We start from the raw sequence: 14,298 nt of genomic DNA, 5'->3' as shown, positions 1-14,298 counted from the left end.
GACTTTATTATTTTTTCTCTCCTGTTTAGGGAGTCCTACTCCAACAACTCATGAAATAGTCACAGTGGGTGACCCTTTACTCTCCTCTGGACTTCGAAGCATTGGCTCCAGGCGTCACAGTACTTCTTCCGTATCACCCCAGCAGTCTAAACTCTGGATAACGTCTCCAATGAGAACTGGGGGTACTTACTCCAAGAATCGTGTTTCCTCAGTCTCTCCTGTAGGGACTACTACAGATCTTGAGTCAAGTGCCAAAGCAGTTGATCATGCCTTAGATCCACTGACTTCAAATACTGATTTAAGGCAAAACACTTCCACCTCTTCAAATTTGCAAAGGACGGTGGTTACTATGGTCACTAAAACCAGTCACTTGGATGGATCTTCATCTTCAGAAATGAAGCATTGCAGTGTTTCAGACTTGGTATCCAATAGCTCCTCTGTGAAAGGCGAGAAAACCAAAATACTGAGTTCCAAGAGTTCAGAGGGATCCGCACATAGTGTGGCTTACTCTGGCATTCCTAAACTCTCCCCACAGGCTCATGATACATCTGGTGAATTAAATAGTAAAAGCACTTTCGCTGAATTCTCTTCAGTGCCATTTTCTTCTAAAGAACCTCTCTCCTTTCCACCACTACATTTGAGAGGGCAAAGGAATGATCGAGACCAACTTACAGATTCTAACCAATCAGAAAGCCCATCTCCTGGTGAAGGTAGTGAAGTTAAAACCTTGAAACTATCTGGAGTGAGCAACAGATCATCTATTACCAATGAACATGTGGGATCTAGTTCCAGAGATAGAAGACAGAAAGGGAAAAAATCTTATAAAGAAACTTTCAAAGAAAAACATTCCAGCAAATCCTTTTTGGAACCTGGTCAGGTGATAGCTGGTGAGGAAGGAAACCTTAAGTCAGAGTTTGTTGATGAAAGTTTGACTCCTGAATTTATGGGGCAAGGACCATGTAATAATAATGTTTCTTCTGATAAGATTGGGGACAAAGTCCTTTCTATTCCAGGAGTCCCCAAAGCTCCATCCATGCAAATAGAAGGCTTTGCCAAGGAATTACAGACACCCCGGAAACGCACAGTCAAAGTAACACTGACACCACTAAAAATGGAAAATGAGAGTCAGTCCAAGAATACCTTAAAGGAAAGTACTCCTATTTCCCCTTTGCAGATAGAATCAGTGTCTCCAACAGAACCAATTTCAGCTTCTGAAAGTTCAGCAGATGGTCCAGTGCCCCAACCAAGCCCCAATAATACCTCATCTCAGGAGTCTCAGAGTAACAATTACCAGAACCTTTCTGTACAGGACAGAAATCTAATGCTTCCAGATGGCCCCAAACCTCAGGAGGATGGCTCTTTCAAAAGAAGATATCCTCGACGAAGTGCCCGGGCACGTTCCAACATGTTCTTTGGTCTCACCCCCCTCTATGGAGTAAGATCCTATGGGGAAGAAGACATTCCATTCTACAGCAGCTCCACTGGAAAGAAACGAGGAAAGCGATCAGCTGAAGGACAGGTGGATGGAGCTGATGACTTAAGCACTTCAGATGAAGATGACTTATACTATTACAATTTCACTAGAACAGTGATTTCTTCAGGCACAGAGGAACGACTGGCATCCCATAATTTGTTTCGAGAGGAGGAACAGTGTGATCTTCCAAAAATTTCACAGTTGGATGGTGTTGATGATGGGACAGAGAGTGACACCAGTGTCACAGCCACAACAAGGAAAACCAGCCATATTCCAAAAAGAAATGGTAAAGAAAACGGAACAGAGAACTTAAAGATTGATCGACCTGAAGACACTGGTGAAAAAGAACATGTCATTAAGAGTTCTGTTGGCCACAAAAATGAGCCCAAGTTGGACAACTGCCACTCTGTAAGTAGAATTAAAACACAGGGACAGGATTCCTTGGAAGCACAACTGAGCTCATTGGAGTCAAGTCGCAGAGTCCACTCAAGCACCCCCTCAGACAAAAATTTACTGGATACCTATAATACTGAACTCCTGAAATCTGATTCAGATAATAATAATAGTGATGACTGTGGGAATATCCTACCCTCAGACATTATGGACTTTGTACTAAAGAATACTCCATCCATGCAGGCTTTGGGTGAGAGTCCAGAGTCGTCTTCGTCAGAACTCTTAAATCTTGGTGAAGGTTTGGGTCTTGATAGTAATCGTGAAAAAGACATGGGTCTTTTTGAAGTGTTTTCTCAGCAGCTGCCGACAACAGAAACTGTGGATAGTAGCGTCTCTTCCTCTATTTCAGCAGAGGAGCAGTTTGAGTTGCCTCTAGAGCTGCCATCTGATCTCTCTGTCCTGACCACCCGAAGTCCTACTGTCCCTAGCCAGAATCCCAGCAGACTATCTGTAATCCCAGACTCAGCAGAGAAGAGAGTAACCATCACAGAAAAGTCTGTGGCATCCTCTGAAGATGACTCAGCACTGCTGAGTCCAGGAGTAGATCCAGCACCTGAAGGCCACATGACTCCTGATCATTTTATCCAAGGACACATGGATGCAGACATCTCCAGCCCACCTTGTGCTTCAGTGGAGCAAGGTCATGGCAACAGTCAGGATTTAACTAGAAACAGTAGCACCCCTGGCCTTCAGGTACCTGTTTCCCCTACTGTTCCTATCCAGAACCAGAAATATGTGCCCAATTCTACTGATAGTCCTGGCCCATCTCAGATTTCTAATGCAGCAGTCCAGACCACTCCACCCCACCTGAAACCAGCCACTGAGAAACTCATTGTTGTTAACCAGAATATGCAGCCACTTTATGTTCTCCAAACTCTTCCAAATGGAGTGACCCAAAAAATTCAGTTGACCTCTTCTGTTAGTTCAACACCCAATGTGATGGAAACAAATACTTCAGTATTGGGGCCCATGGGCAGTGGTCTCACACTAACCACAGGACTAAATCCAAGCTTGCCAAGTTCTCAATCTTTGTTCCCTCCTGCTAGCAAAGGATTGCTCCCTGTGCCTCATCACCAGCACTTACATTCCTTCCCTGCAGCTACTCAAAGTAGTTTCCCACCTAACATGAGCAGTCCTTCTTCAGGGCTACTTATTGGGGTTCAGCCTTCTCCAGATCCCCAACTTTTGGTTTCAGAAGGCAGCCAGAGGACAGACCTCAATACCACAGTAGCCACTCCATCCTCTGGACTCAAGAAAAGACCCATATCTCGTCTTCAGACCCGAAAGAATAAAAAACTTGCTCCCTCTAGTACCCCTTCAAACATTGCCCCTTCTGATGTAGTTTCTAATATGACACTGATTAACTTCACACCCTCCCAGCTTCCAAATCATCCCAATCTATTAGATTTGGGGTCACTTAATACCTCATCTCACCGAACTGTCCCCAACATCATAAAAAGGTCTAAGTCTGGCATCATGTATTTTGAACAGGCATCCCTGTTGCCACAGAGTGTGGGAGGAACTGCTGCCACAGCGACGGGCACACCAACAGTAAACCAGGACACTGGCCACCTCACTTCTGGGCCTGTGGCTGGCCTGCCGTCCAGTTCCTCTGTCTTGAATGTCGTATCAATGCAAACTACAACAGCCCCTACAAGTAGTGCGTCAGTTCCAGGACACGTCACATTAACCAACCCGAGGTTGCTGGGTACCCCAGATATTGGCTCAATAAGCAATCTGTTAATTAAAGCTAGCCAGCAGGGTCTGGGAATTCAGGACCAGCCTGTTGCTTTACCACCAAGTTCAGGAATATTCCCACAACTGGGGACATCGCAGACTCCCCCTACTGCTGCAATGACAGCAGCATCTAGCATCTGTGTCCTCCCCTCTGCTCAGACTATGGGCATAGCAGCTGCTTCACCTTCCAGGGAAGCAGAAGAACACTATCAGCTTCAGCATGTGACCCAGCTTCTTGCCAACAAAACTGGAATTCTCTCTTCCCAGCTTGATCTTGATTCTGCTCCAGGGACCCAGGGATCCAGCTTTACGCAGACAGTAGATGCTCCTCATAGCATGGGGTTGGAGCAGAATAAGGCTTTATCTTCAGCTCTACAAGCCAGCTCAGGCTCTCCACCCTCTGGACAGCAGTCAGCAAGTCCTTCAGTGCCAGGTCCCACTAAATACAAACCAAAAATCAAACGGATTCAGCAGCCTTTGGACAAAGGGAATGGCAAGAAGCACAAAGTTTCCCATTTGCGGACAAGTTCTTCGGAAGCACACATTCCAGACCAAGAAGCCAACACATCATCCCTGACCTCAGTCACAGGGTGAGAGATATAAATATTGGCTCTGGGTCTATGGGATTTGTGCCCTGGATCAGAGGCTGTTTAAGGTGGTAATCTGGGAGGGACAGTCTTCTCTTCAGGTTGCAGTACTCAGGTGTTTTCTGGGTTTTAACTTTGATTTTGTTTTCCCCTCACAGTGGTAATTTATAGAGAAAAAGTCAGTTTCATTTGTGAGCAGTTTGTCTCTTGAATAGAACCACATATCTAATTACTCTTGGCTCTGCTTTAAAACTGCTGCTGCTGTTTGCTTCTGTTTCTTCTGTGCTGAGGCTTAAGATACTGAAGGATGATTATTCCTGTTTACGGGGCAAAGCCACCCATTGTAAATATTCATGAAGTCCTATTAAAAAATATTAGTAAAGTATAACATGTACACGTGAATTTTTACATACATATGCACTCATGTAGCCACCATTCAAATCACAATATAAAACATCTCTAGTGCTCCAGAAGGCTCCTTGTGCCCTTTCTTAGTCAGTGCCCCTGCAAGGTAGTCATCATCTAACCTATATCGCCACAGGTTGGTTTTCCTGGCTTATAAGTTTTATTAGATCCTGACAGTCTCATTTCTTTTCACTGACCTCCACATTTGGTACATATTCACTGGTGGTTTTTCTTGAAAAGATATAAACAATTCTGTTTTAGGACTCCAGGAGCAGAGGCCGAGCAGCAAGATACAGCTAATGTGGAACAGTCGTCACAAAAGGAGTGTGGGAAGCATGTAGGGTAAGCAAGCATAAAAACTAGTTCTCTTAAGATTTAAGTCCTCGATTCTGTCTGCCTCATTTAGAAAGTACTTTGTTTCTGCCCTGGGTAGTGTAGCTCAGTGGATGGAGTGTGGGCCTGTGAAACAAAGGGTCATTGGTTCAATTCCCAGTCAGGGCACATGCCTGGGTTGCAGGCCAGGTCCTCTGTAGGGGGAGTGCTCCAGGGCCAACCACATATTGATGTTTCTCTCCCTCTCCTTCCCCTTCCCTTCCCTAAAAATAAATAAAATCTTTAAAAAATAGGTGTTTCTCATTTGTATTAATTTTCATTTGTCAAAGGTTTATTTTAATAGAAGTAAATACATACATGTTAAAAAGAAAGCAGTGCAAAATTCTTTAAATAATGGGTAATGGTGCCCTGTTCATCCTGCCTAACCCCCTCCCAGTCTGTTCTTTAGAGGTAATAATTTGTTTTGCTAATAATTTGTTTTCATCCATACAGACACTTGTATTCATATACAGATAAACACGGTGTATATATATGAATACATAGGTACTTTTACGTGAAATGAATAGTGCTATACATACAGTTCTATTCTTGGTTTTATCCCTTATTGTATATACATTTCTGTGCCAGTAAATACAGATGCACATCACTTTTTAAATAAATTGTATTTATTTTTAGAGAAAGGGGAAGCAGGGGGAAAGAAACATCCATGTACAAGAGAAACATCAGTTGGTTGCCCCTCCTATTTCCTAACTGTGGACCTGGCCCACAATACAGGCATTGCCCTGACTGGGAATTGAACTGGTGACCTTTCCAGGAACCTTTCAGTTTGCAGTATGATGCCCAGCCACTGAGTCACACTAGTCAGGGCATAGATACACTTCATTTTTTAATGGCTGCCTCCAGCTCTAGTGTGTGCATCTACAATAATTTATTTAACTAGCCATTGTTGATATACATTTGGATTGTTTCCAAGACTTACTTACTTTTTTAAAGTGAAGATTGATGGTGGATACTGCTCATGCAGTTTACTTTTGTTTTTAATTAAAGCAACCAACTTAGCAGTCCATAAGTATTCCAGAACTGCTTCTAACAAGTGTGCTTTTTACCAATATCAATACTAAGAGTATAAGAAAAAATAGAAGGATACAATCTACAGCTTTAAAAGTAGAAATTTAATGTCAATACTTGGGGTGGGGGTTATCTCATAAAAGATGGTTTTAGCCGTGGCCCCTGTGGCTCAGTGGGAGCATTGTTCTGTGACAGAAAGGTTGTGGGTTCATTTCTAGTCAGGGTGTATGTGGGAGGCAGCCCAGTCAGTGTTCTATTTCCTCCTTTCTTTCTAAGAAGCAATGGGAATGGGAAAGATGGTTGTATGTTGCATACCATACAGTACTGTGGTGATGGTATTCATTCAGCAGGTTCTATACAAAGCACTCTGGTTTTCCATTTGTTGTTTTGAATAACGGACACAGCTGTATGTCAGATTATAGACAGTTTTTATCTTTGAATTAAAGAACTACTGATGTTACATCTCGCATTTGTTTTTTGGGGTTTTGTGTGTGTGTGTGTGTGTGTTATGTTTTTTTAGGCAAGTGGCTGTTCTTCCTGAGGTTCAGACAACACAAAATCCAGCACATGAACAAGAAAGTACAGGTATGTGGGTAGGTTAAGAGGTTAGAATCAGAATTTCAAAGCCAAATGTACTACAAAACACTTACATTGCCTACTGATTTTCTAGATTAAAAAAAAAATTTCTTAGTGCCAAAGAAGTTAAGTGATTAACCAGAGTTGTAGACTAATACTCAGAGCATTTATCTCCTGGTTCTGCACTCTTACACTCTATCTCTATGTTAAGTGGTCATCTGTCAACTAAAGCAAGCAGACCAAAATCTCTATTCTTGGGCCCTGCTTGATTTAATAGCAGGGTGATTTAAATAGCCAGTGATGACCTGACTTTATTCATTCCTTAGTTGTCATTAAGGAAAACAAAAGTACCATTTTCATTATATGAGAGCCAGATTTTGGTTGTGACACCAGATACATCTCCATGCCACTTTCTGTCTGTCCTAATGACCTTGATCAGTACACATTGGTCACTTCAGGATTAGAGAGCTCTGTGTGTCAGACTTTGCCCATTTCCCTCGAGGGGTCTTTGCAAAAGAGAAACAGGTAGAGAAAATGCTTAGTCCTAAGGTTTGAAATGAAATCACATCCTGCTGACTTGCTGATTCCTCCAGAGTATTGATATACCTCTTTTATGTAAGAAGGCAGTGAGGGCTGCTAGTGCAGACTCTGGAGTCAGGTGGGTTAAAACACCAGCATTACCATTCATTCACTATATGAACTTGGGCTGCTAGGCTACTTACCTAACCTCACTCTTCCTCAGTTTCTCTCCTTTGAAATATAGAAAATAATAACACCTACCTCACTGGGCTGTTATGAGGTTCACATAAGTTTAATATATAGGCAATTCCAAGAAGGGTGCCCAATACATACTGCTTCATACACATTAACCATTATTCGTTTTTGACTTAAACTCTGTTGAGAGCAATTACTTATTGAAAACTAACAAAGTGTCATACTAGAAACTACCAGAAAGACAGCATGACTTTATGTTTTAAAAAATTCTCATTTTAGTTGTTTCTAGCTATGACCTAGGTACTGGGTTGGCCAAAAAGTCCGTTATGTTTTTTGTTGTTTTTTTGTTTGCGTATTTGTTTGTTTTGTAGTGTAAAATTTTTATATTTAGAATTAGCTATCTGGACTCAGTTTAGATGATCCCAATTTTGTTGGCAATGTCCAAAGCATCATAGTCTGAAGCCAATTGAACATATGCCTTCTTCTCCCTATCAGGCCTGATCAGGATGTTGACCTGGGCCACATCAATATCATACAGCTTCTTCACAGCCTATTTGACCTGGTGCTTGTTGGCCTTGACATCCACAATGAACATAAGTGTATTGTCTTCTATCTTCTTCATGGCCTACTCAGTAGTCAGGGGGAACTTGATGATGGCATAGTGGTCAAGCCTGTTTCTCCTGGGGTCACTCTTCCAAGGATATTTAGGCTGCCTTTGGAGCTGCAGTGTCTTAGGCCTCCTGAAGGTGGGCAGATCTTCTTTTTGTGGCTGTGGACGCCTTTTAGTACTGCTTTCTTTGCTTTCAAAGCTTTTGCCTTGGCTTTGGCTTTGGGAGAGGCAGGGGCTTCCTTCTTCTCTCTGGGTGCCATCTTCATAAAAAGGGTTTCCTAGACCCGTTTTTGGCACTAGTAGTACCTGGTTGTCTTTAACTTCATTTCAGACAGTTTTGTTCGATTGTGTTGTGACAGCTGTCATATTAGCATGCATTTAAAAAAAATCGAAAATTGGTGAGTTTTTGTGTAGGCATTTTAATATTGAAGATGGAAGAAAATACGCAACGTTTTTGGTGTATTATGCTTTATTATTTCAAGAAAGGTAAAAACACAACTGAAATGCAAAAAAAGGTTTGTGCAGTGTATAGAGAAGGTACTGTAACTGATCAAACATGTCAAAAATTTTTTGTGAAGTTTCTTGGTACTACTGACATTTTGGCCAAATAATTCTTTGCTCTGGGGCTGTTTTTATGCATTGGAAGATGTTTAGCAGCACCCCTGGTCTTTACCCACTAGAAACCAATAAGCAGGAGATAGCTGACAAACTCAAAATATCCAGAGCAATAAAGTTATTGGTGAAAATGGAAAGTGTGTCTTTTATTTTATGGAAACAACATAACAGACTTTTGGGCCAACTCAGTGGTAAGCTGTTGCACCTCTTTGAGACTCAGTTTTATTGTCTGAAAATGGAAATAATACCAACTATGTAATGTTGTTAAGCTTAGAGATAATATATGTAAAGTCAGTGTTTCAGAAGTGTTTGCTGTTGTAACCACTTTGTCTATTCTCCATATTCTTCCTCATAGAACCTAAAACAGTGGAAGAAGAAGAAACTAATTTCAGCTCTCCACTGATGCTTTGGCTCCAGCAAGAACAGAAGCGGAAGGAAAGCATTACTGAGAAAAAGCCCAAGAAAGGACTTATTTTTGAAATTTCAAGTGATGATGGCTTTCAGATCTGTGCAGAAAGTATTGAAGGCAAGTGAATTAAATTAGATTGGCCCACCAGCATAGTTGTTATTTAAGCTAGTTCTGCACTTTGTGTATATTTTTACCACTTGTATAGGCAGCTTTGTGCTATCTATAATGCAGGATATTTGGAGACCCTATATATTTAATTTGTCCTTAAGAAATTAGTGTTCTTAAGAAATAGTCCATAGTTTATGTGAAAAATTAGTGATACAGTTTATGTGCTTAAGATTATGCACACCCATAATCCTAAGTGCTAGCAGAGCATGTGACACCTCTGTTATCTCTCTAGCTTTGTCTTCTACTACTTCCTTATACACCCAACACACAATTCTCACCTCTGTTCATACATTCTTCCCTCTATTGGCAATGCTTTTCCAATCCTCATTCACCTGGTGGATTTCAACTCATCCTTTAAGATTCAGCTTGGAAAGTCTTCTGTCACCTTCTGAGGCACATAAGCAATCCCACTCTCTCCTCTGTGTCCCTTTTAGATTCTTAAATGTTTCTCTCTCATAGCTTAAAATGTGTTCTATAAGTGTTCGTTTATGTTACGTCTTGTTCAGTCAACAGGGAACTTCCCATGAGGGCTTGAATTTTATTTTCTTATTCATCTTTGTACCCCAAGCACATAGGTGTTCAGTAACTGTTGAAGAACCAGTGAATGTTCTATAGACAGTAAATACTAGAGGAGTTTGAAGGAAAGAAAGATCATTGTAGTTCAACTAGGGTTATAAAAAACCTATGAAGATAATAGAATAGAAGATTCTTTATGCCCTGACCAGATGGCTCAGTTGGTTGGAGCATCATCACATACACCAAAAGGTGGCGGGTTCAGTTCCCACTCGGCACATACGTAGGCTGCTGGATCGATCTTTGGGTGGGGTGCATATAAGAGGCAACTGATCAATGTTTCTCTCTCTCTCTTTCCCCTTCAGAAAACTGAAGATTCTTTAAAGGAGATGATAGAATTTGGGTTAGGCAAAGGGAAGGGGAAGTGCTTTCTTAGAAGTGTTGTAAGTTAGGAAGATAGCATTAAATCTGGTGGAGGTAGAGTAGGGTCAGGTGGGACAATGATGTTTAAATCCCTGCCACATAGTAGTGAAAGAGAAAATTGGGAAGGTGGATTGGACATAGGTTTTGTAGGGCTCTCAGTGCCAAACCATGAGGGCTTTGAAAATTTGGGAGAGTGAAATAAACGCTTAATGTGGTAGTTTCATATGAGATGGATTTGGACACACTAGAAGACAAGAGGTCACTAATGAGAGGTGCTTCAGTAGAAATGTCAGGTAATAAAACCCCTTTCCAGTGTGAAAAGAAAGGAAAGAAGAACAGACACACTTAATGACTGCTTGGATATGGAGAACAGAGGAATCAAAGATGGCTCTGAAGATTCAGGCCAGGATCACTAAGAAAAAAACATGTTAGGAAAACTATTTTGAGAGTATGAAATCCACATCTGGGTTACTTACCACCACTTCATGCTTCTCTGACAGTGAGAGATCACAGAATCTTAGGTTAAAACTGGAAGGGATTATAAAGTTTTTCTAGTTACACCCCTTAATTTTAAGGAACTAAGAAGTTAGGATCTTACCACAGTCTTGGTTAAATTATTAATGCTACTATTATATTTGTTAGGGGTACAGGGAGTAGAATTAATACCAAATGTTTAGGTTTGGGATCCAGATTACCAACAGGGGATGTCAAACGCTTTGGGGATTTGGGGTTATTTTCCAAAGTTATGACTCTTCTTACTGCTCTGTGTCCCTTCTAAAAGAAAGAAACACTTCTAGGTAGTGTACCTTTCCAGCTTCTTTCTTATGCACTGAAATGATTTAAACTAGACCAAAAAAACTAAAACCCTGGGACCCTGGCTGGGGGTTGAGCGCAGGCCTGTGAACCAGGCCCTCAGGGGATTGAGCTCGGGCCTGTGAACCAGACAATCACGGTTCGATTCCCAGTCAGGGCACATTCCTGGGTTGCAGGCCAGTTCCCAGCAGGGGATGCACAAGAAGCAACCATACATTGATGTGTCTCTTCCTCTCTCCTTCCCTTCCCCTCTAAAGATAACTGAATAAAATATTTTTTCAAAAAACCCTGTTCTAGCAGGTTTTCATGCTTATTGATTCTAAGCAGAAAGCTTATACATATCACTGGTGTTGAGAGGTATTTGCTTTAATATTTTATTTTCTCACAGATGCATGGAAGTCATTGACAGATAAAGTCCAAGAAGCTCGATCAAATGCCCGTCTAAAGCAGCTGTCATTTGCAGGTAATTTCTATAGAGTGATAAACTTAACTGCTGTCTCAGAATGGTAACTTCTTGGTGTAAGAGTTGATTCTACCACCCCAAAATCATTCTTTTTTTAAAATAATTTTTACAGCTTTATTGTGATATAATTCTTATACCATTTAAAGAATGGTATAAATTTACCCATTTAAAGAATATAATTTAGTGGCTTTTAGTGTATTCACAAAGTTGTGCAACCATTACTTCTTTATAATTCCAGGACCTTTTCATTATCACTAAAAGAAACCTGTACTCATTAGCAGTTATTTCTCAGCCCAGCCCCTGGTAACCACTGATCTGCTTCCTGTGTCTGTGGATTTGCTTGGACATTTCATAGAAATGGAATCAGGCAACATCTGACCCTCGTGACTGCCTTCTTTCATTTAATATAATGCTTTTAAGATTTCTCTCTTCTGTAACATTGCATCAGTATTCCATTCCTTTTTTTTTAATAAAAAATTTTGTTTTGGTAAAATACACATAAAACTTACCACCTTAATCATTTTTAGGTGTGCAATTCATTGGTGTTAAATACATTCATATTGTTGTGCACGTATACCACACGCACTTATACCCATTAAACAATAACTCTCCATTCTATTGCTCATCCTGGCCCCTGGCAACCGCCATTCTGCTTTCTCTCTGTGCCGGTTTGACTACTGTAAGTACCTCATATAATCATACAGTATGTGAATGGCTTATTTCGCTCAGTACCATGTCCTCAAGGTCCATTATGTTGCAGCATTTCTTTCCTTTTTAAGACTGAATAATATTTAACTGTATGTATATTTCACATTTTGCATATCCACCAATTGTTGATGGATACTTTGATTGCTTCTGTATTTTAGCTACTGCAAATAATTCTGCCATGAATATGGGTATACAAATATCTCTGAGAACCTGCTTTCAATTCTTTTGGGGGGTATAATACCTAACTGGGATTGCTGGTTCATATAATAGTTCAATCCTTTTTTAATATATTTTATTCATTATGCTATTACAGTTGTCCCATTTCCCCACTCACCTCTCACCCCCACGCTTTTTTCCAGTCTGCCTTGCATCCCCCTCCCACCTGCATTCCTCCCTGCCCCACTTAGTTCATGTCCATAAGTCATACATATAAGTTCTTTGGCTTCTCCGTTTCCCATACTATTCTTAATCTCTCCTTATTTTGGACCTACTATTTATGCTTCTCATTCCATGTACCTCTTCCCCCATTCTCCTCCCACCCCCTCCCCGCTGATAACACTCCTTGTGATCTCTATTCCTATGAATCTCTTCCTGTTTTAGTTGTTTGCTTTGTTCATTTTTGTTTTTGTTTTATATAGGTTCAGTTGTCAATGACTGTGAGTTTGTTATCATTTTACTGATCATATTTTCTATCTTCTTCACCTTAGATAAATCCCTTTAACATTTTAATCAGAAGCACTGTATCTACCCTTCCGTTCTAAATGAAAGCTTTGCTGGATAGAGCAATCTTGGATATAGGTCCTTGCCTTTCAGGACTTGGAATACTTCTTTCCAGCCTGTTCTTGCCTGTAAGGTTTCTATTGAGAAATCAGCTGACAGTCTTATGGGAATTCCTTTGTAGGCAACTGTCTCGTTTTCTTTTGTTGCTTTTAAGATTCTCTCCTTATCTTTAATCTTGGCTAAGGTAATTATATGATGTGCCTTAGTGTGTTCTTCTTTGGGTTCAACTTCTTTTGAGACTCTGAGCTTCCTACACTTCCTGGAAGTCTATTTCTTTTGTCAGATTAGGCAAGTTCTCCCTCATTATTTTTTCAAATAAGTTTTCCACTTATTGCTCTCCATCTTCTCCACCTGGAACCCCTGTGATTTGGATGTTGGAACATTTAAAGTTGTCCTGGAAGTTCCTAGTCTTTCCTCATATTTTTGAATTCTTGTTTCTTCATTCTATTCTGGTTGGATATTTCTTTCTTCCTTCTGGTCCAAACTGTTGATTTGAGTCCCAGTTTCCTTCCCTTCACTGTTGGTTCCCCGTGCATTTTCCTTTATTTCACTTTGCATAGCCTTCACTTTTTCCTCTATTTTGCGACCGTACTCAACCAATTCTGTGAGTATTGTGATGACCAGTGTTTTCAACTGTGTGTCTGATAGGTTGGCTATGTCTTCATCACTTAGTTGTATTTTTTCTGGAGCTTTGATCTGTTCTTTCATTTGGGCCTCTTTTTTTTTGTCTCATGGTACCTGGTACAATGTAGTAAGGAATGGAGCCTTAGGTATTCATCAAGGTGGGGCAACCCAGGTTGCTGCTTTGTGGCACTGAGGGGGGGGGGGCAGTCAGAGAGAAAACAGTGCAGCTTGTTGGGCTCTGGCCAGTTTTCTGTCACTTCCCCTGCTACCCACTAGCAAATTGGGCCCTTCTGGTGCTGATTCCTGGATGGATGGGTTTGTGTATGTTTTAGGACCCCGTGGGTCTCTCTAACAAACTCTACTATGAAGCTAGGAGTTTCTCCCACCACCTCAACTGCCACAGATTTTTTTGAGTCAGAGATTTTTTTCAGAGGTTTTGAGGCTCTTTATTTCTCCATGCTGGAACCCTGGATTGTGAGGTCTGTTTTGCCCCTCAGTTATTCCTCCCAGTGTATCCACACTCAAATGTGGGGCTGCCCGTTTGGCCAGCCATCGCCTCACCCAGTCGGGTCCTCTCACCCTGGCTGCCTGTCTTCACCCCTCCTATTGGTCTGGATGAATGTTTCTTCTTTACCTACTTGGTTGTCGGACTTCTATACAGTTCAATTTTCTAGCGGTTCTTACTGTTTTTTTTTGTTTTTAAATGTGTTATCCTTCCTTCTTTCAGTTGTGCAAGGAGGCACAGTATATCTGTGTATCTGCCTATGGCTCCATCTTGGCCAGAAGTTGATAGTTCTATTTTTAACTTTTTGAGGAACCGTCATA

The 14,298-nt window shown here is 41.1% G+C and overlaps 1 protein-coding gene and 1 pseudogene across 6 annotated transcripts in view; one reads left to right on the top strand and one right to left on the bottom strand.

The window, feature by feature from the left end:
* KMT2A (lysine methyltransferase 2A) overlaps positions 1-14,298 on the top strand; it is a 106,704-nt gene that overhangs the window by 75,958 nt on the left and 16,448 nt on the right. For 4 of the 6 annotated variants that reach the window (XM_037057456.1, XM_037057455.1, XM_037057454.1 and 1 more), the window contains 5 exons: positions 30-4,254; positions 4,918-4,998; positions 6,578-6,642; positions 8,928-9,098; positions 11,287-11,361. In XM_037057456.1, coding sequence (XP_036913351.1) covers positions 30-4,254; positions 4,918-4,998; positions 6,578-6,642; positions 8,928-9,098; positions 11,287-11,361 — 4,617 coding nt within the window. The remainder of the gene's footprint in view (positions 1-29; positions 4,255-4,917; positions 4,999-6,577; positions 6,643-8,927; positions 9,099-11,286; positions 11,362-14,298) is intronic. The other 2 variants (XM_037057459.1, XM_037057458.1) reach the window with 2 other exon arrangements.
* Positions 7,725-8,258, bottom strand: LOC118994757 (60S ribosomal protein L23a-like; annotated as a pseudogene).

This window comes from Sturnira hondurensis, unplaced genomic scaffold (genome assembly GCF_014824575.4).
Source record: "Sturnira hondurensis isolate 20B ecotype Veracruz unplaced genomic scaffold, ASM1482457v3 Scaffold0009719, whole genome shotgun sequence".
Classification (NCBI taxonomy): domain Eukaryota; kingdom Metazoa; phylum Chordata; class Mammalia; order Chiroptera; family Phyllostomidae; genus Sturnira; species Sturnira hondurensis.
The sequence above is the reverse complement of the archived record's forward strand: the minus strand, read 5'-3'. Positions and strand labels throughout refer to the sequence as shown.